This window comes from Hyperoodon ampullatus (genome assembly GCF_949752795.1).
Source record: "Hyperoodon ampullatus genome assembly, chromosome: 5".
Taxonomy (NCBI): domain Eukaryota; kingdom Metazoa; phylum Chordata; class Mammalia; order Artiodactyla; family Ziphiidae; genus Hyperoodon; species Hyperoodon ampullatus.
Genome location: NC_136918.1, coordinates 105881519 through 105901255, shown reverse-complemented (window position 1 = coordinate 105901255; position 19737 = coordinate 105881519). Strand labels below are relative to the sequence as shown.

The following is a 19737-nucleotide window of genomic DNA, read 5'->3' as shown; positions in this document are numbered from 1 at the left end:
TTGGCTGAGTCCTTGCCAGGAAAGAATGGGAGTCTTTCTTCTTCCTGTTGGGTTCTGCCATCATCACAGGGCATGAGAGCTCCCCCTTCTGGTCTCCAGACTCTATTTGATTGAGGTTTCTGTTTATTAATTTTTTACATTTGTCCCTGTGAGTTTGAAGAAACTGAATGCACTTAGATAAAAGATTTTCAGCAACTTACTTCTGGAGTTCTTCAAAAATTGTGTTTTATTTCTGATTACCTGTTGCCTGGTCCCATTCATGCATATAGGGATTCCAATCAGCTATTTAGTTCTTAAATATGAATCAGCATCTATGAATCACTAGATACTTAAATAATGCTTCCAATAAGGAAGAGACAGATTAAAATTAAACAGTCAGAAATAGAGGAGCCTGGAGGAAATAGAGACAGTGCAGGAGCAGAAGAAAGCTTTGAAAAAATTACAGTTGTCACAGAGATAAAAGAAAATTCTGCAATCATAAACCTAAAATGGGATGCTATGAAAAGGAAGTGTTCAGAAAACAAGAAAGAGGTCTTAGAAATCAAAAGCAGGATGGAATAAATAAAGGAGAGTAGATTATCAAAGAAATAATATAAATGTAATACAAAATAATATATATTCCATTTGTTTCCCTGGAGACCTTCCTTCCCAGCCCTCTTTCCTTTTGCTCCAATATGAACCTGTTTTTCTGTAGATTCAATACAGTGGTACACTTAAAAATGTGGATTAATGACTACACAGATTCTAGACATGAATTTGCTACTTATAACACTTGTGATCTCACAATGAGTTGATAATATCTTGTGTTAGTCAAAGGAAGGTAATAGCATTAAGAATCCACAAGGGGAGAAGACTAAGAAGCATTAGAGGAGAAAGAAGGAAATCAGGAAAGAAAGGTTAAGGACAGATGGCCGTTGGTAACAGGGAAAGATTGCACCTTAATTGTTTTGTGTCACTACTACACTAAGTAGTAAAGAAACTGCTGTTGTGTAGGCAAGCAAAGTGATGTTAGGTGATCCCCCAGTAGGAAAGAGTATTCAGAAGAGTGTACATACCACAATAGCAACCTTCATGGAGAGGAACAGAATTAAATGACAAATGATGACCAGACATGGAATTCCAATCCTGATCTAATGCTGGTTTTCTGAAATAGGAAATTAAGGTGTTATATAGAAAAACTACCTGATGATATTTTATGACATTTGTTTTATTCTCATTGACAGATTAGGAAACACCTACAAGGTTTTAGCAGTTATTAGATTTATGTTTGTTATAGGTATTATTGAAGCATTGTGGACTAGTACTTACAACTACTGTAAAAAACTAGAAAAAGTTTAGGCTATTTAGAGAGTACAGGGATACTAAAGTCATAGCTTTGAAATTGACTTCCCATTACATACTTAGTAATGAATAACTTGGGGAGAAGAATAATGACTTCACTTTGTAAATATGCAACTAAATTTTATAAAGATGTTTTAAAGAATTCAAAAAGATGTTTTAAAATATTTGTTCAGCACTTAAAATTCTTTAATATTCTCATTAATAAGGTCGATGAATTGTGTGATATTGTTCTTTACAGTTTGGATATAACTACTGTGGGAGCAAGTTTCAATAAAAGTCTAATTCATATTTTGTGTGTGTGACACAGATAACATGTGCTTGTGGTAAGTCAACATATGGGAGTATATAAAACAAGGCAAATATTGCCCCCACCCCACCCCATTCAGTATGACCACTTGTCAGTAATCTTAACCATTCAGTGTGTGTTTTTTTACCACATACAAACATATTGTACTTTGCATAGCACTGTTCTTTTATTTTTCCTCAAAATACACTATATATATTTATAAATGTATATATAGAGAAACTTAACAACCTTGTAGGTGTCTCTTAATCCACACTTTTAGGGCACTTGAATAACTCCATAATATTGATGTGTCATAATTTTTGGACCATTGCACTTTTGCTGGACATTCACAGTATTTGCATTTTTTACGATTATAATATTAAAATGAACTTCTTTTTACATATATCTTTATATATTGGCCATTTTGTTTCTGATATATTCATAAAAGTAGAATTTGTTAGATTAAAAGGAATACATAAAATTATTATTACTATTACTATTGAATATGTACTACATGAGCATACTAAGAAAAAAATTTTTTTAAATCAGTGTGTTCTATTACATACTGATTCCTTGTATGCTTAAACAGAAAAGGTTGTAGAATCTGTCATTTAATATACATACCAGCTCAGGGGTTTGGATTATGATCATCATTAGTTAATGTCTAATTGATTAGGTACACCAGTGACTATCTTGATATTCAGTATTCAATGAAGCTCTTGATGTATCATGGGCATTGCAGTAAAATGTGTGGCAGGTTCTTACTTACATTGGTCAATCCCATTGTTTAATAGAATTTAATCTGGAAATTGATAGTTTCTGTATAACATATACTACCAGATTTTCAAAGGATATGCACACCATTTAATTTGGAAATTTTCAAATTTTATTGCTCTTCCTGTACAAAATAAGACTTGGAGAGTGAAGATGAAACCAATGATAACTATTTTGTTGCTAATTTACTAGTCTTACAAGGAATGCTTAAAGAAGTTGGCTAGATAAGACAATATGTGCCCTCCCGCTCTTCTGCCCCCATCACTGTGTTAGCGACAACAAATCATCTTTATTTTCTCTGATGTAGAGTAGATGTGATGGAGTGGCTAGAGTAGCCACTAGAGTAGCATGGCTGGAGTAGCGTCAAGCACATGATAAGAACTCAGTAAGTACTAGTTGATTGCATATTATTCAAATTTAACCAAGAACTTGAGGCCATGGACTTTTAAATTATTTGATTCCAACATTTAAACAAGAGAGGTCTAAGCATTCATTCTAAATAGTATGCATATAAAACAAATGAAATCAAGTAACATATTAGAGGGGTAATCAGATGGAAGTCATGCCATATGTATCAAATGCATCACATCATAAGTTTAAGTCCTATTCTACTTCCTAGTTTTAGTCTTTACTGGGCTAGGTTAGCTAGTCTGATCCCAGGAACATCTTTGCATCATGAGATACCATATTACAGGTGCATAATACAACTCAGTTTACACACAGAAAGAAAAAAAAGGTACTATTATGAGACCCAAAGGCACACACATTCAATTGGTTTACATTTAATAAAGGTTATTATGAGATTCTTTAGGAAAAATGAAGACAAGCCTCTGTTGGTTTGGAGATATTAAGCTGGAAACAGAAGTATTGACTAATTTCTTAAGGTCCTTTCTACCGTTTTGATTTCAGAAAAAACAAGTCAATTACTTTATAAATTCATCAATTTTTTCCAAATAGAAGTAAACAGAAGAAGGAATAGCTGTCCTTAAAACTATGTAAAACTAATAAAAGACAATTTTCCACTTCTATGCATTTTCTCCCCAGTGCTGATAAGAGTATAGCAAATCTTTCAAAAACCCAATAAAACTTACGAGATGCAAATTAGGTCCTTGTCTTCCATAATTAGTTTTCTAAAGGTAGAAAGTTAGAGTATGTTTCCAATTAAAGGCACTGATTAAGCTTATTTAAATATTACCTATATAATTTTAGGGGAAAGGGGCTATCTGTAGCTATGATGTAAATTTGGTTTGACAGAATGTATATGCTTTTACATTGGACATAAGGACTAATAATCTTAAAAAGAGATATAACTAGTAGAAAAATAAATCTAAGTAAAGTTTTATTCATCTGTTGGAATTATGAAATATATGATATTGACCCACAAAAAACATGCTTTCAAAAACATCTGAAACAAGTTTTGAAATTTATTTCTAAAAGTCACAGAGACAAAACTTTAAAAGCGACACATTTATACTAAGGATACATGCGTGAGCAAAAAAAATAAGCAAGGGAATACAAAAATGAACATAGTAAAATTTTAATGAATACAGTATTCTGGATACAAGTAGAATACCACTACATGAGAACTGTATTTACCTCAAAAGTCTATGGTAGTATGGATTGAGATAAACCAGGTTTAGGATAGTCACTTCACTATTCACATTTTAATCAGTGCTGACTAGAAGCCAAAGCAACTTATTTTAGGCTAAGATTTTCAATTATAGAATGAATCTTCTATTTAATAAACATGTTTTAAGGTGATCTGTACTCATTTAAAGGCAGCTGGGGCAAGTCAAACCACAGAGAGCCCTTACAAAGACTAAGCACCAAATGACAAATTGTTTGTGGCTTTTGTTTGGGGCCACCTTACGTTTTATTTTAAATGTGTTTTCCATTAACATTTACATACAAATTCTTTCAGGCAAAAGACTTTAACATGGAACTTTCTGCTTAGAGATCTTGCCAACTGTTACTTACAATAGTTTCTAAGCAATGAAGACTTCAGAACAATCCCAAGCTGATACTTAATTGGTTACAACTGTAAGATGCAGAACTTTTTAAGTATAGGTATTTTGGTCCCTGAAATTCAGTAGGGCCAAATGCGTTAACTGGAAGTAACATTTGTTTAAAAAAAAAAAAAGAAAAAAGTCTTACTCAAAGATGATAATGAATAAAGTAACTATTTAGGCTCCAATACACAATCTTTCTAAATTTCCACCCTGTAAGAAATGATTATAATGTCTTTCAGGCTTGCTATATGCCCCAGAGAATCAAAAGAAACCAACAAGGAATTTAACATTTCAACAAGCTAGGAGCTATTTACTGTAAGCATATAGTGAAATTCTGGAAGACATACTATCATACTTTGAGAAAACACTATTAACAGGTAAGCATGTGTTGAAGGCAGTTTATAAATGAAACATTACAAATCTTATGTTTATGCATTACAACTTATAAAATAGAAAAAATGTGCTATTTTTCCCAATAGTATAGCATCACACTAACACTATATAGTTAAGATTGAGAGCTCTGTACACACGTCCATACCTTCACAGCAGCATATGCCTCTTAGACATTCTCCATTTGTTACCCAACGTATGCTAACCACGGTTTCACAAATTTGTACCAGTTTGAGCAGGCTAAGACAATCATTCTGCCTTATCTTTTTAACCATGAAGTAAAGTTAACCAGTTTCAGGGAATGAAAAGTTTCATAATCAGTAAAGGAACACATTAAACCTCCACAACAGGATGGAAAACGCTTCTAAGGACATGATATATTCCTAACGGGGACGGATTATGCCCCTATATATACTGGATATACGAAAAGTTAGGAGCCTGGAGAAATACATTAAGCTATATGGGACCTAAATGATCATCAAACTAGTAATAACTGCTAGAAACTCAAATGTGAATTATTGGTATTTTTCTAGTACAACGCCATCCAGTTTACTGTTTAGGACTACTCAAAGCCGTTCTGCCACTATGTGTTTGCTGTTAGTGCAAATTAATGTCCAAACAATAGGGAGCAGTCTGAATCACATGAAAGTCTTGAAAAAATTAGAATGATTGTATATCTAACTTTATCTTTGTATTCTGAAAATACTGCTATAAAAATCAATTATTTTCCGAGTTTCTTAGATCTTGTACCATCTTAGGTAATTCAAGTTAAACATGGTTGCCTGCAAATTCTTTACTAGAGGAAGCAAAAACAAAGTACATTTTGGTTATGTTTTGCCGCTGGTTTCCTCTTGCATGTGCTTAACAAATGAGAGCACTATTCTGGGCATTAATTGTGCTACTTTAACATAACTGAACATGAGAAAAACTGGTAGCTCAAATTTTGACAAGTGATTTTTTTTTTTTGGTGGCAGACTTATTTAAAAATGAAAACAACAACAACAAAAAGACCACATAAAACCTAAAATAAGATGGGCACTTTGACACCTCATACTAGGAACTTAAGTCCACCAAAAAAACTTAGACATGGAAAGCCGATTCTGAAAAACCTAATATCTAATCTTTTTCTTATTCACTTTGGCTGTTTTTTAATGAAGACTTGTGGTAAAATGACCTCAAAGATAACTCCCTCTAAGTCACATAGGGCATCTTTTGTCAGTGCTTTGTCATAGAAATACACTTTATAAAGATTTTTAACTTGAATGTTTTCAAAGACTTTAAGACTTTTTTTAAAGCTCTACTCCAAGTTTTCAGCTGTTTAATTTTTTAAAAATATAATTTGGGTATCCAACAAAGAGGACATATCTGGGCTAAGCCACTTTAATAACCTTACAGGATAGTGGAATTCAGATAGAGATCATTTCCTGAACATGGTTGACCTTTAACAGAATTGATTATTTCCTCACCCAAACAGTTATGCAGGATACTGCCAGATCTCCATTACAAAAATCTTGCCAGTATTTTTAGACAATGGTTTACCATCTATGTTTAAAAACCTTATACCACCAGAGGCAAAGCACATAAAAGTGAAAGTAAGTAAACTTGTTTCTAGTCTATCTAAATAAACTCATAAAATCCTGTGGAAAAATTAATGCATAAAAAGTAATTTCCTTATCATCTGATCTGTCAGCCAAAAAGTAATTACTAATTCTCTGTAAAAACAGGAAACTCAATCATAAAATGTCTACCTGTTTAAATTAAAATGCCAATCTTGAAGTCTTTTAACACCATGACATAAAAAAAAAGTTTGCAAATTCAAGATGAAGCTTGAAATGAAAGCTATGGTTCGAAAATGTGTGTTTATAGTACGAGACTAAAATCGTGTCACTGCAAAATTCCCGGTGGCTTTTGGCACTGACATTAAAAGATTTTAGTCTTTTGGTCACTTGAAGCTGCTACTAAATACAACAATAAGCCTTTAAAAAAAAAAAAAAAAGGAAAAAAGACAGTGAGGAACTGAAAGATAGTTAACTACATCATATACAAGTAAAGCATAGTCTGAAATAAACAATCATTTTCTGCTAGGAATCTGAAGATGTAAGAAGTTTCCCACCATCCCTTCCTTTTTGAGGATCCTCTAATCAGAAATAATTCCTTTAAGTTACTGTGAGTGGTATTGCCTGGCAGCAGCTTCAATTTCCTAGGCTAGTCTTCAATCCAAGTAATTAGGTAATCTCACAAGGAATAATCATACATGGCAATGGGGTAAAAAAGCAGGGCAGTTCTTCCATGCACAAACATTTCAGGAGAAAAACCATCAATTTTAAAGATAACCATCAGTTTTCAGGTATCCTAGCACACTCTAAACCCTAAGTTTTGCTTTACACCATTGGTGACTAAAATTAACAATATGTTTTGCAGTAAGGTTTCTTTTTTTTTTTTATGTTTTCTTCTCTTTTTTTTGCCTGCAACTATATATACATTGCAAAACTATTCTGCATCACATGATTTAAAATGAAATAAATATAAAAATGAACCACACAATCAACACATAACTTTAATACTCCACATTATTTATCTTGATCACAATGGTGGTAACCTCCTTGTCAACAATCTTGTGAGTTAAGGAGTTGATTCTCATTCTCATATCCATCAGGCAGATATGCTCTCCTCAGTTGGTCTGACTTGGGTATGGAGCCTCCATTCTTCACATGGCGAGACAGGAAAGCACGGACTGCTGGGTGATCAGCTTTCTCAAGTGGGATGTTGGCTTCCAGGCACATTTTCACAAAGTCCTGGATAACACTGACTTTCTCTGTTTGCGCAGTACTGTTGCACTGAAGCGATGCAGTTAGAGGCCTCTGCTTCTTTCTCACATTCTGCTCTTCAAATTCTGCCTTCCTCTTGGTATGAGTCTTTGACTTGAGGTGGTCACTAATGGCAGACTTGCGAACGTGATTCAGAACCACATTGCAAGAAGTGCAGAAGAGTTTTCCTCCATCTTCGTGCAGCTCACCTCCAAACTCGGTGACTCGATCCAGGGGAGTCACGTACAAAGCAGTCTTAGAACGGTTTCGAGCAGGTGGTGCTGTCACTACAAATCTTTCCATTCTGACTTTGAATAGGGTTCTTTCAAGACAAGAGAAACAGAGTGTTATAACAACACTTCACGAGGGAAGGAATAATAAAAAGGTAGGTATAAACATTTTAAGATTAAAGGCTTCAGAAAACTGAATTGCAATTAATAGACTGTGTGTCTATTAAGTCTTAACTTACCTGAGATATGTTAAGGGAAGGCAAAACCAGAGCAATTTACTAGTAACAACTAGGTCCATTCCTTGATTTTGATGAAATTCAAATAAATTCAAAGTATGAAAAAAGAACTATCCCAGATGTCACTATCCTTTAGAAAAACCTAAATACAGGTCAACATTTATGGTATTAATCTCATCCAATTTAGATATGTGTTCAAGTTTAAAAGAACTTCTTTCCCTTCACAGTTCTGGGGCAACATATTTTAGGAAAACAACTGCAAGGAACTGTGTACAAAGTTTGTTCAAACAGGTGGGCCACTAAACTGGCATAATTCTATATGAAGTTGAATATAATTTCCAAAATTGTTCTGAGAAGAAAGAAAGTAAAAACCAAGAAAGAACACAGGCCAAATGCAATTAAAAGTAGCAACAAACATGTTAAATTTTAAAGTCAAAATACAGAGCTCAAAGTAAGTCATTTTTTTTAATGCATATACACCTCTACTAAGATACCTTCCCAAAAGGTGATAGACAAGCTATGCAAAGTGCCTTATCCAACACTTTTTTTTCCATTAAAGAATATTTACATCTGCTAATACTTATTTCACTTATTTAACTATTAAGTTAGACCAAAACTAAGAACACAGTATCTTGTACATGACAGATGCTCAATCACAATTTGTTGATATGGAATAAGTGATTATCTTCACTATTTTTCCAAATATTTAACTCAGAAGCAGCTTAATAATTTCTCAATTTAACCCCAAAACAATTTTTTGTGATCACTGCCAAAATCGTAAGGTTATGGGCACTGAAAACTTGAGATAACAGAAGTTGTAAGTGATAACCATTTGTTCCCTGAGGCCATGCCATTGGATTAAGCTCTTACATTAACCTAGATATAAGAAATTGAAATGAATTTGAAAGAATTCAAGATGGAATTCTGTTCTGTTTAAATACATTAGAGAAAAATTCCCAGGTATGCTCTGAAGAACTGTACTTTATAAGTGTAATCAGAAACAATGGAGTATTCCGTTAATCTATGCTACAGAATTCATAGCTGGTTACCATGAAATCTCTCTCAAAAGAATTTATGTATTAGACACCTGTGGACATAACCTCAGAGAAGAACTCAACATTCCGGAGAAATTTTGAAAAGTATGATCAAGTTTAGGTTTTAATAGGTTTAATTCTTTTTTTTTCCCATTAAAAATGTGTTTAACGCAAGGCTCTTGTGTCAAATACTATTTAGGTTATAGGTTTTCAATGGCAGGTAAGACAATTCCTGCTTACTAAATAGTGAATTACCATTACACATATTTGTACTTTAAGTTAATGGTATGTGTTTTAAAAATCATATAGCAAGTCAGTCCCAATTATAATGATTGGTTCTAAGCTATTTATGAAAAACATTACATATTTGTGCCCAGTAATGCTTAAATCATTCTATTTGAAAAGTCTTCTGTCTTTGGATTTCATACTCTAAAACAATTAACATGTTCGTTATTCTTTGAAGCATAAAACGCGCAATCACTTGTGCTAATATGAAAGGCCTATACATTCCAAAATCTTTTAAGTTTTAAAGTATATTCGTGTTACTGCAGAGATAAATATCCACCCAGTAGAGGATGCTCAAGTTTACAGAACCGAAGAACGAAAGTGTTTTCCATAGAAGTAAAGATATTTTAAACGAGGAAGTTACAAAGTTAAGAGCAAGAACTGGCCAACAAAAGAAGCAAATCATTTACTAGATAAAAATAAAACTCAACAGAAGTTTTCAAGTTTAAATGTTTACCAGATTAGTTTCCAGTTTTTCTCGTCTTGATACCTAGTAGCGAAGGGTCTCCAGCGCAAAACCAAAGACGCATGAAATCCTGGCACTTTCAGTTTGTTCAAACCCGGAGATGCCTTCGAATCAGTTTTTCAACAAGTGGTGGTGTGGAAATAGTTTCTGGGCTTGCACCCTATTTTCCCTGAGGTGCTGGGAAGTCATGCCTTTACTGTAAAACACGAAAAACAAATGGAAAGAAAAAATGGGGGAGGGGGAAGGAAAAAGGGTGGATGAAAAAACGAACAAGAACGTCCACAACAGCCACCACGCAGGTGTGCTTAAAATCACCCTAAGTCCACACCACAAATTTGGATCCCAACGTTTACCCCAACTCTCCTCATCCCAGTCCCTCCACAGTGGTGCGCTCGGATCTGCACCTCCCCGGGCGCCCAAGCCCCAGGGTTCGGGAGGAGGGAAAGGCGGGGCTCGCGACGCGCCCGGCGTCTAGACTCCCTCCTCACGCGCGGAGCCCAGCACGCCGGCGCCCCACCGCTCCTACCCGCTAGCTGGGCAGGGCCGAGTCCCAGCTGCCGGCCGTGGGCCCGGGAACTCGACAGCCGACTTGGCGGCAGTCTCAAGGGAGGAGGCAGCAGGCGCCTGGCGGAGGCGGCCGCTGTCAGGCTTCCCGTCCCCTCCCTCTTCCTCCCGCCGACAACAGCGCCCCGGCCCCGCCCCCGGCTCGCGCTTCGGGCCGGAAGGCCCCGGGCCCAAAGCTCGCACCAACGGTCGGGCCCACCCTCGGCCTCCCTAGCTCCTTGGTACCGTAGGATTGGGGCCGCCTTGAGGGGAAGTGGACGATACGCGGCCGAAAAGAAAAGGAAGAGGAAGAAAAGGAGGTGCAATGGGGTGAAGGAGGAGGACCAGTCGCCACCGCCGCCACCGCCGTCGCCGTTGCCCGATCGAGCCCCGCAGCGGCCGCCGTGTCCCCCGCCGAGCCCAGTCCTCCTGCGCCGCCTATGGGAGAGCTCGTAGGCGGTCCCCAGCAACCGCCGAGGAACATTGACCAACGGACCGCGGACCTATCAAACAGACGGCTGATTTGGCCAATAGTAGTGGAAGGGTGGACATGTACATGATTGGCAGCTAGAGCTCTCCAATAAAAACTGGGGGCGTGGGTGGGCGGAGCCGGAAGTAGAGCCAGCCTAGAGGCCCCTGTCCGGCTGGGGAGGAGGGAAGGGGGAGGGAACTAGAGGAGGAGGAGGAGGTTAGCCGAGGCAGCTACAGCGGCGGAGGCGCAGGGGCTGGTACGCGCTGGGCGGCGAGAGCCTCATGGCGGAGGAGGAGAGCGACCAAGAGGCCGAACGCCTCGGAGAAGAGCTCGTGGCCATTGTGGAGTCCCCGCCAGGCCCTCCCGGGCTTAGAGCTGCGGGCGATGGCAGAGGCGGCGCTGGCGGCGGCAGCTGCCGTGGCGGCGGCGTCGGGATCAGCAGTCGGGATTACTGCCGACGCTTCTGTCAGGTGAGGCGCCCGTCGGCCGCCAGGACTTGTCAGCCAGGTCCTGGGCCTCTCTGCTTTTCCTGGTCTTCCCGTCCCCGAATTTGGGCTGTGTCCAGCGCTCGCGCCACCAGCCCAACAAGGAGCGTGAGGGTGAAGCTCCCCCCTCCACCTATCCGGCTTGGGGTGGGGGGCGGGGAGCGGGACGGGGATGACCTGCGCAGGTTTAGGGTTGCTGAGAAAGTGAGAGTTTGTCGGGGGTGGAGGGGCTGGAGAGAAGGAAGGCCAGCTGGCTGGAAAGCTCTGTACTGACAAGCCTCCCCTGCCCCAAATAGACCCCTTTCTGCCCGAGGGTCCCGCCTTTCTTGTGTTTCCTACCCGGTTTCTTGTCACCTCATTTGGAATCTCTGGCAACGTTTCCTGCCTTCCCTTCTCCGCCCCTTGCCCCCGTATTCTCCCCTTTTCCGGAGATGGGAGGCTTGCCATCTCTCTACCGCCCCCTCTTCTGTCATCGCCACCCCTCCCCCTCTTCTAGGGTCTCCTGTCATCTCTTCGCAAGACCCCGCTGGGCCGGTTTTCCAGTTGGTTTAGGCGCTGACCCACAGTGACTTAGTTACTTTTTTGGGAGGTGGGGTTAAGGCAGTGGGATTGTCATCTTTCTTTTTCTTACCTCTTTCCCCGATACACGCAAGCTCTTTTCTAATTAACTGCTAATAGAGAAAGTAGCTTTCTTGAAACTATTGCTCCAGTTACATCACCACCAACCCCCTTCCTTTAAATTATAGTGTATTTTATTTAGCTTGTTAAAAAAAAAGAAAAGTGTCTGAATAGTGACAGTAAATTATTTACTTGGTCGACTGCCACTAAAATTTGATGTAGTTTAGAATGTTTGACCATAATCAAATATTAAAGCACCAAAGTACTTGTGTAGGGGTAAAATTTGTGTTATCTACATTCACATCTACATATATTTATAGTTTAAACATTTTGTTCTCTTTCACAACGCTCTTACTTTGCAAACTCTTTTGGAAAAAAAATTTAACTGCTCCTTTTCCACCCCATTCCTTTATTTGTTTATTATCTTGGCTATATAGCGTTGAAGTCATGGCTCTACTACCTCTAGCTGTGTTATCTTGAACAAATTACTTCACTTCTTTGTGCCTTAGTTTCTTTCCTCTTCTGTCAAATAGGGATAGTAATTAAAGGAATGAATAGGTAAAGGGTTTGGATCCTTTACATATTAATTAAAGTAAGCCATTAATTTCATTCCGGTAACAAGTAGGAAATAAAGTTAAGCAGAAGTGGGCATAATGTTTGCTGAAATTTGATTTTATGTATTTCCAAGCATTGAAAGAAAAAGGCTGGGTTGACATATTCCGGTAAGTTTTTAATACTTTAAACTGTTTTTTGATTTCATCCCCCCTTCCCCCAATAGATAGGTTGGTTTGACAGTGGAAATTGTCTTGGTGTAAAGGGTATGTCAATTTTCTTTGGCATTGCTCTCTAGTGACTTTATTAAAAATTTTTTTGTTGGTATTGGCATTCAGGATTTAGAGGTTCAGTGTCTTTACAGAGCTTGTCTGGTATGTTTTATATCTAGAAACCATGTTATCAGTAGACTTTGTATCTACAGGAGTTTTAAACTTCTGAAAAATTAGGTTACAGTTGCTCTTTTTAATATAGTCATAGGCAGAAAGTCTTTTTATCTTTTTCTGTATTTTGCTTTTTATATCATTAATGAGCAACTTGGCTTTGGTTACATTTAGCTTTGTAAATTTACCTGAACAGATAACCCTTACTTGCTGTAGAATGTGAAATTTAATTTGAGGGCCAGAACATTTTTGGAGAACTCTTAATTACTCTTATTCTGTTTCTTGAAATCAACTTTAAGAACAAATGAATAAATTTAGTTTGTGAAATGCGGTGTCTGAATAGTGACAGTAAATTATTTTAAGAACAAATGAAGTTGACTGTTTTATAAAACTCCACTACCTCCTAAAATATCCAAGGAAGCAAAACTAAACAGGAAGAACTTAATGAACTTCTATTTTATATTGCTAAATTATGAGTGTTATACTGATATACTTTCATGTTACCAACTTCTACCTGAACCCTCATAACATATTTTATAATACTCTAGATTACCAAACGATCTATTCTTAGAGTTCTTGTCTGGTTCCACCTTGTAGGTGAGCTTTGTGAAGTCCTTTTTTGTATGAAAACTTTTAGATGGAATGAAAGATTACCTGTATTAAGTTGAATTTTACCGACCGATTAATAAAATTCTAGTATAGTAATTCTGTTTTATTTGCCAGTAAGGGAAGCAGTAGATTATATAATCTAATTCCTAAAGATTGTTTCTTTTTAAACGTTTGGTTTCCTAATGTTCGCTAAGGGTAACTTGCCTTCATTAGTAAATGACTTAATTGTGAGTAATCCATAAAATGGATAATATGCACTTGGGTTGGTGACAGTTAACTAAATATATGAATTATACACAGAGCCTTGTGAAGTTGAGAAGAAAGGCTCCAATTTATCTTCCTCCTTTTAGAGAGAACTATGAATCAAAATTTCTTGGCAGTTAGTTGTGTGGGTGAAGGGAGAGGAAGGAACACTTCTTTTCAAAAATGGTTTTGTGTCTTTTACCACAGGGAAAAGTAAAACAGAAGGCTAGATAATATAAGTGAAAAATTATGCATGTACTCAGTGTATCTGATGATATACTTTTCTATTTGAGAAACAATACAAGCATAGTAATTAAAAATCTCAAACTAAGGGCTTAGGCTACAGAATTTTTGAGTTGATGGATTTGGGAGACTGAATGTGTTCATTTCCAGTTACACTGAATAATGTTAGACTAACTGCCCCATCATATCCTCCCTTGGCTCTTATTAGTGGACTCTCAACAATTGCTTAAATAGAATTGGCACTTAGCTGATATTTAATTTCAGGATGAAAGGAAGAGGAGTGTAATTTTTATTGAGGACCTACTAACTCTTAAGGCCTTCAGATAGGTCTTGTTGTCCAAGTTACATAGTTGAAATTGAGGCCTGAACAAGTTAATTTGTCAGGTGAAGAAGCTGGGATTTTGGACCCAGCCTTCAATTTCTCCTGAACAACAGATTGAAATTACAGATGAATCCTCAAATAATTATAAAGTGATTTTTTTTTTCTTTGTGAAGTTGTACAAAGGAGAAAAAAAAAGGTTACTGGAAGAACTCGGAATCATGGATGAAAAATTTAAAAAATACTCTTTCATTATGCCACAGTATAAAAAATATTCCAAGAAACAGTTAATTATTATTTCTCTGACTTGTTAGGGGCTGTGAACATTTCCCCGATTCCTGAAGTTTGTGGTAATTCAACTTAATTTTGTTGCTAGATATATTGAAATATTTTTTATCATAAATTGTAAATTAAGCAAGTAAAGGTACCTTCTTAGTTCAGTGCCAGAGTGAATATAATGAATGATAAATAATTATTTCTGGAAGCACTTTGATTTGTTGACTAAAATAGACTTTAAAATTATTTCTTATTACAGTGGGGTTAAGTAGCCATCCCACGAGGATGTCAGGAGTATAAAATGAGAGAATGAACATGAAGTGCTCAGTACTATACCTAGCACATAGATAGGCTTAAATAGATAGAAGCTATTAATATTTCTTTCATGTGAAATCCTCTGAAGGTTTAAGAGGGACATTAGAGATAACCTAATCTGTAGGTCACTTTGAGTTTGTATACCACAATCAACTTTAGAGAGAATTTAGAAATGTTACAATTCTAAAATTCTGTTATTTAACTAGAAAAGCCAAATGTTCCTGATGAAGCATTAAATGATTTGCAAAAACAACTACATTTTTTTTTTCAGATTTTATTTCCTGTAGGGGACATTGGGCAGTGTCGGGAGATATTTTTGATTGTCTTAATTGGGGGGTTGCTGCTGGCATCTAGTGCGTAGAGGCCAGAGATGTTGTTGAACACCCTGCAATGCACAGGGCAGCCCTAACGACAAAGAATTATCTGGTCCAAAATATCAATAGTGCCAAAGTTGAGAAACCCTGCTATAATCTTACTTTGGAACCCTTAGTGGATACTTTATGTCTTAAAAAAAGTCTCTAATGATCCTCAAATAATTTTAAGCAGCTACTGGGTACCCGGCACTTTAATAGATAAAGAGATAATCTAACAGAAAAAGGGTTTACTTCATAGTTTTGTAGAATACGTGCTAATGCCTCTTACTTTAGAGAAATTAAAATTTAATTGTTTTAGGAAAATACAAGCTTTATCTCTTAGTCTTGGTATAAAATTTACATAATATTTATAGTTTCTTGAGCAGTTTCTTAGGGTATAATAATATGTTTTTACTAGTCTTGGAATTAATCGGAATTATTTTTTGATTTGCTGTTACTTTTTATATGTGTTTTACATGTACTTGGTTTAATGAGTCATGTAAAACTTAAATATGAGGAATTGCATTTTGCTGCTAGTAGAGGCCTGACTTACACAGCTCAAACAATAGTACACATTTATTTCTCACATGAAAAGTCTTGAATGGATAGTGTAGGGATGATATGGTAGCTTTATCATCATTTTACCATCATTCCCTCTTTCTTATCAGTCATCCTTATCTTCCTATCTCAAGTTTGCCTCATGATCCAAAATAATTGCTGAAGTTCCAGCCATCACATCTGAGTTCCATGTAGCAGGAACAGGGTGTCTCTGGGGTAAGCCAAAAACATCTTGCCCTAAGTTCTACTCAGTAACTTCCATTTCCATCTTGGTAGCTATTCCCATCTGAAAAGAATGTTAGGATTTGGGTTTTTTTTTTTTTTTTTTTTTTTGTATTTTTTCCCCTGATAGACACATGTCTATGATTCTAGTAATAAGGAAGGAAGAAAACAAGAAGATATTTTAGAGGCAATTGTTGTTTGTTTGTGTTTTTAATTTGTTTTTGATTTTCTATTTTGCCACTGGTTATAATTTTATTATATAATATAATATTTTTTATTTTATTTATTTTTTAATTATTTTTTTAAGACCATACTTCATTCAGATTTCTTTTGCTTTTTTTTTTTTTTTAATTTTTATTTATTTATTTATGGCTGTGTTGGGTCTTCGTTTCTGTGCAAGGGCTTTCTCTAGTTGCGGCAAGTGGGGGCGACTCCTCATCACGGTGCGCGGGCCTCTCATTATCGCGGCCTCTCTTGTTGAGGAGCACAGGCTCCAGACGCGCAGGCTCAGTAATTGCGGCTCACGGGGCTAGCTGCTCCGCGGCATGTGGGATCTTCCCAGACCAGGGCTCGAAGCCATGTCCCTTGCATTGGCAGGCAGACTCTCAACCACTGCACCACCAGGGAAGCCCATAATATTTTTTAAATAGCAGTCATTCCCTGTCCCTTTTCTTCCCTGCATCTTCCCCAGAGGCAATTACTTGCAGCTCTTGTAGCAAGTATGATATTTATCTCTATGTTATTTATTTATTATAATTATTATAATAAGGAAAAACAAAACAAAATGAACCCTAGATCTTGTTGGCTGTGTTTGGAGAGCTAATGCTTTGTTGTTATTTATGCTTTTTTTATGTTGACTTTCAGAATTGAATAGTGCTAATTGTGGTATAATAGTAATTAGTGGTATAATAATGACTGAAAAGACACAGATGACAGGTGATTTCACTTTTGTAAATAAAAAAGACTGAAAACAAATATACCAAATCGTTAACAGTGGATAATTTATTAGTGATATGTTTATAGCTAAATTTTTTTCTTTACATTTATTTATTTTTTATGTTTTCTTGATTAAACCTACTATCTTTATAATCAGAGGAAAAATAAAATATAAAAAATACATTTTATTTTTTTTCTCCCCCTATTTCATAGATTGCTTATTTTCTGTGAATAAATGCAAGAATATTTTGAGCATGATGAAATTTTAACTCCTTGTTTCTCAAAAATAAGTGAAATGCTTTTTTTTTTTTTTTTTTTTTTTAATGAGTTGGTTAAGTGAACTTATGAAGGTCGTTTTAGGTTAACCAATGAGATCCTAAACTTATGTAACTTCTTTGTACACAGCCTTGCATTAAAATATATGTTCATTACTGCTTTCTAATAACCACTCATGACATTGGCTTAAAGAAATTTATCTCAATTTTTCTAGATAAGATGGTAGAAGAAAATATTTTTAAATGAAGTTCATTGCTTTAAAATTTTTAGTGATACCATTATTCTGCAGTTCTGCCAAAGAGAAGACACCAATTGTACTGTTACTGTTGGCACAGAATCTTTTTGATTTTCTTGCCAAAATGTGGTAAACTATACCTTAGCATTTACAAACAAAAACAAAAAAGAAAACTTTAAATTAAATTTAAGAAAGCTATGGTAAAAGGTGTGTCTGGTGAGGTATTTGAAAATATAAAACATGATCAATAAAATATGGTCAATTAATATGCCATTTAAAATGTATATTAATATATAATGGAGGGACTTCCCTGGTGGTGCAGTGGTTAAGAATCTGCCTGCTAATGCAGGGGACATGGGTTTGAGCCCTGGTCCAGGAAGATCCCACATGCTGCGGAGCAACTAAGCCCGTGCGCTACAGCTACTGAGCCCGCATGCCACAACTACTGAGCCTGCGCTCTAGAGCCCGTGCACTACAACTACTGAGCCCGTGTGCCACAACTACTGAAGGCTGCACCCCATGCTCCACAACAAGAGAAGCCACCACAAGGAGAAGCCCGCGCACCACACGAAGAGTAGCCCCCACTCGCTGCAACTAGAGAAAGCCCGCGCACAGCAGCGAAGACCCAACACAGCCAAAGATAAAAAAATAAATTTATATTAAAAAAGTGTAATGGAAAGGCTATTAGGCCATTTAAGATCTAATGTAATTTAACTAAATGTTAATTCTAGTTATGCTGTAAATACAGCAGTACCTAGTCTGTTTTGGAGAGCATTTTTAAGGTTTGTAATTTCGAATGAATCTAAAACAAGGTAATCTTCAGCTTTCATGTAATATATATCACATTTATTTTTTAGCTCCTTATTTCTCTGACAGGTCAGTTCATCATTTCAGCAGTACACTCTATTCAGTTTGGGTCTGCTCTCTAGGGTGAGACCCAGTCAGCATCACCTGGTTAGAGCTATGGTGGAACACTTGGTGGCAACTAAATATGAGAGGAGGTCAATCTGTATAAAGTGCCACATAAGATCCTAAAGTTCAGTACATTGACACTCTTGTACTAACCTTTTAATACCCTCAATTCTCCAAAGCAGCCATGAATGTGAAAATAGCTGAAAGGCTTTCCATTTAAACAGTAGAAAAAAGAGTCATTGATGTTAGGGTTGACACTTGTTTATAGTGTTGGCCCTCCATATTTGCAGGTTCTGCAGCCCCGAGTTCAACCAACCGGACATGAAAAAATATTGGGGAAAAAGTTCCAGAAAGTTCCAAAAAAACAAAACTTGAATTTGCTGCACACCGGCAACTATTTACGTAGCATTTACATAGTATTAGGTATTTAAGTAGTCTAGAGATGATTTAAAGTATACGGGAGGATATGTGTAGATTCAAATACTACATCATTTTATATGAGAGACTTGAGCACCTGTAGATTTTGATATCTGTGGGCGGGGGTAGGGGTTGCGGGGTGGTCCTGGAGCCAGTCTCCCAGATCCTGATGAATGACTGTATAAGGCACTGGGCATATAGTGATAAACAGGCATTGTCTCTGTTTTTGTATGTAGGTATAACTTTGATAAGTTCTATGAAGAAAAGGTATAATACTATAAAATGCAGGCTAATAAAAGGCATTCTTGGGCAAGTTGAACTTGGCTGAGGTTCTTTGGTTTAGTTTGAACTTGGTGAATTTAAGGTGCGTATCCTCACCAAAGAAGAGATCTTAAAGATGGCTAGATTTACATAATTCAGAGCTCAGAAGTGAGACCTGGTCAATCATAGTTGTGTGGATGGTATTTGAAGCCGTGTGTGTGAACGAGCTCACGTAAGGAGATAATATAGAGTGAGAGGACTTAGAAGTGAAGCTTCAGAAACTCCATAGTTAAATGGCCTGGTAGAAGAGGTTGAATCTTCAAATGAAGTCTGAGAAGGATTAAAGAGCTTGGAGAAAACCAGGGAACTATGGTGTCACAGAAGGCAAGAAAAGAGAATATTTCAGGATGGAGTGAATAGTAACTGGCATCAAAAGCTAATGAGATCCAAACATTGAATTAACGTGCAGGTCTTTGGTGACTTTAAACAGAGCTGTTTTGATGTAACGATGGGAGCAGGAGTCAGACTGGAGTAGTTATTCAGAGTTGAGTGATATACTGTAATTGATCAGTTAATTAACTTTGAGAAAGAAGGGGATATCCTCATTTTCTGGCTACGTTTGTGGTAAAAGAGAGAAGTGAAAGGAGAAGG

General features: G+C 36.9%; 2 protein-coding genes across 2 annotated transcripts in view; one reads left to right on the top strand and one right to left on the bottom strand.

The window, feature by feature from the left end:
• Positions 1–7337: 7337 nt before the first annotated feature.
• CGGBP1 (CGG triplet repeat binding protein 1) lies at positions 7338–10788 on the bottom strand. The gene is made up of 3 exons (XM_079705103.1): positions 10648–10788; positions 9850–10054; positions 7338–7929 (listed from the first exon to the last, which is right to left on the bottom strand). The coding sequence occupies exon 3, from the start codon at positions 7908–7910 to the stop codon at positions 7407–7409; it is 504 nt and encodes a 167-aa protein (XP_079561229.1). The 5' UTR covers positions 7911–7929; positions 9850–10054; positions 10648–10788; the 3' UTR covers positions 7338–7406.
• A 366-nt stretch (positions 10789–11154) lies between these two features.
• The window catches only part of ZNF654 (zinc finger protein 654), a gene marked incomplete at both ends in the record, with an annotated part of 91061 nt that continues 82478 nt past the window's right edge, over positions 11155–19737 (top strand). The window contains one exon of the mRNA XM_079704785.1: positions 11155–11343. Coding sequence (XP_079560911.1) covers positions 11155–11343 — 189 coding nt within the window. The remainder of the gene's footprint in view (positions 11344–19737) is intronic.

Excerpts from the sequence above, each read along its gene's own strand:
- CGGBP1 (XM_079705103.1), bottom strand. The coding sequence starts at position 7,910 with ATGGAAAGATTTGTAGTGACAGCACCACCTGCTCGAAACCGTTCTAAG.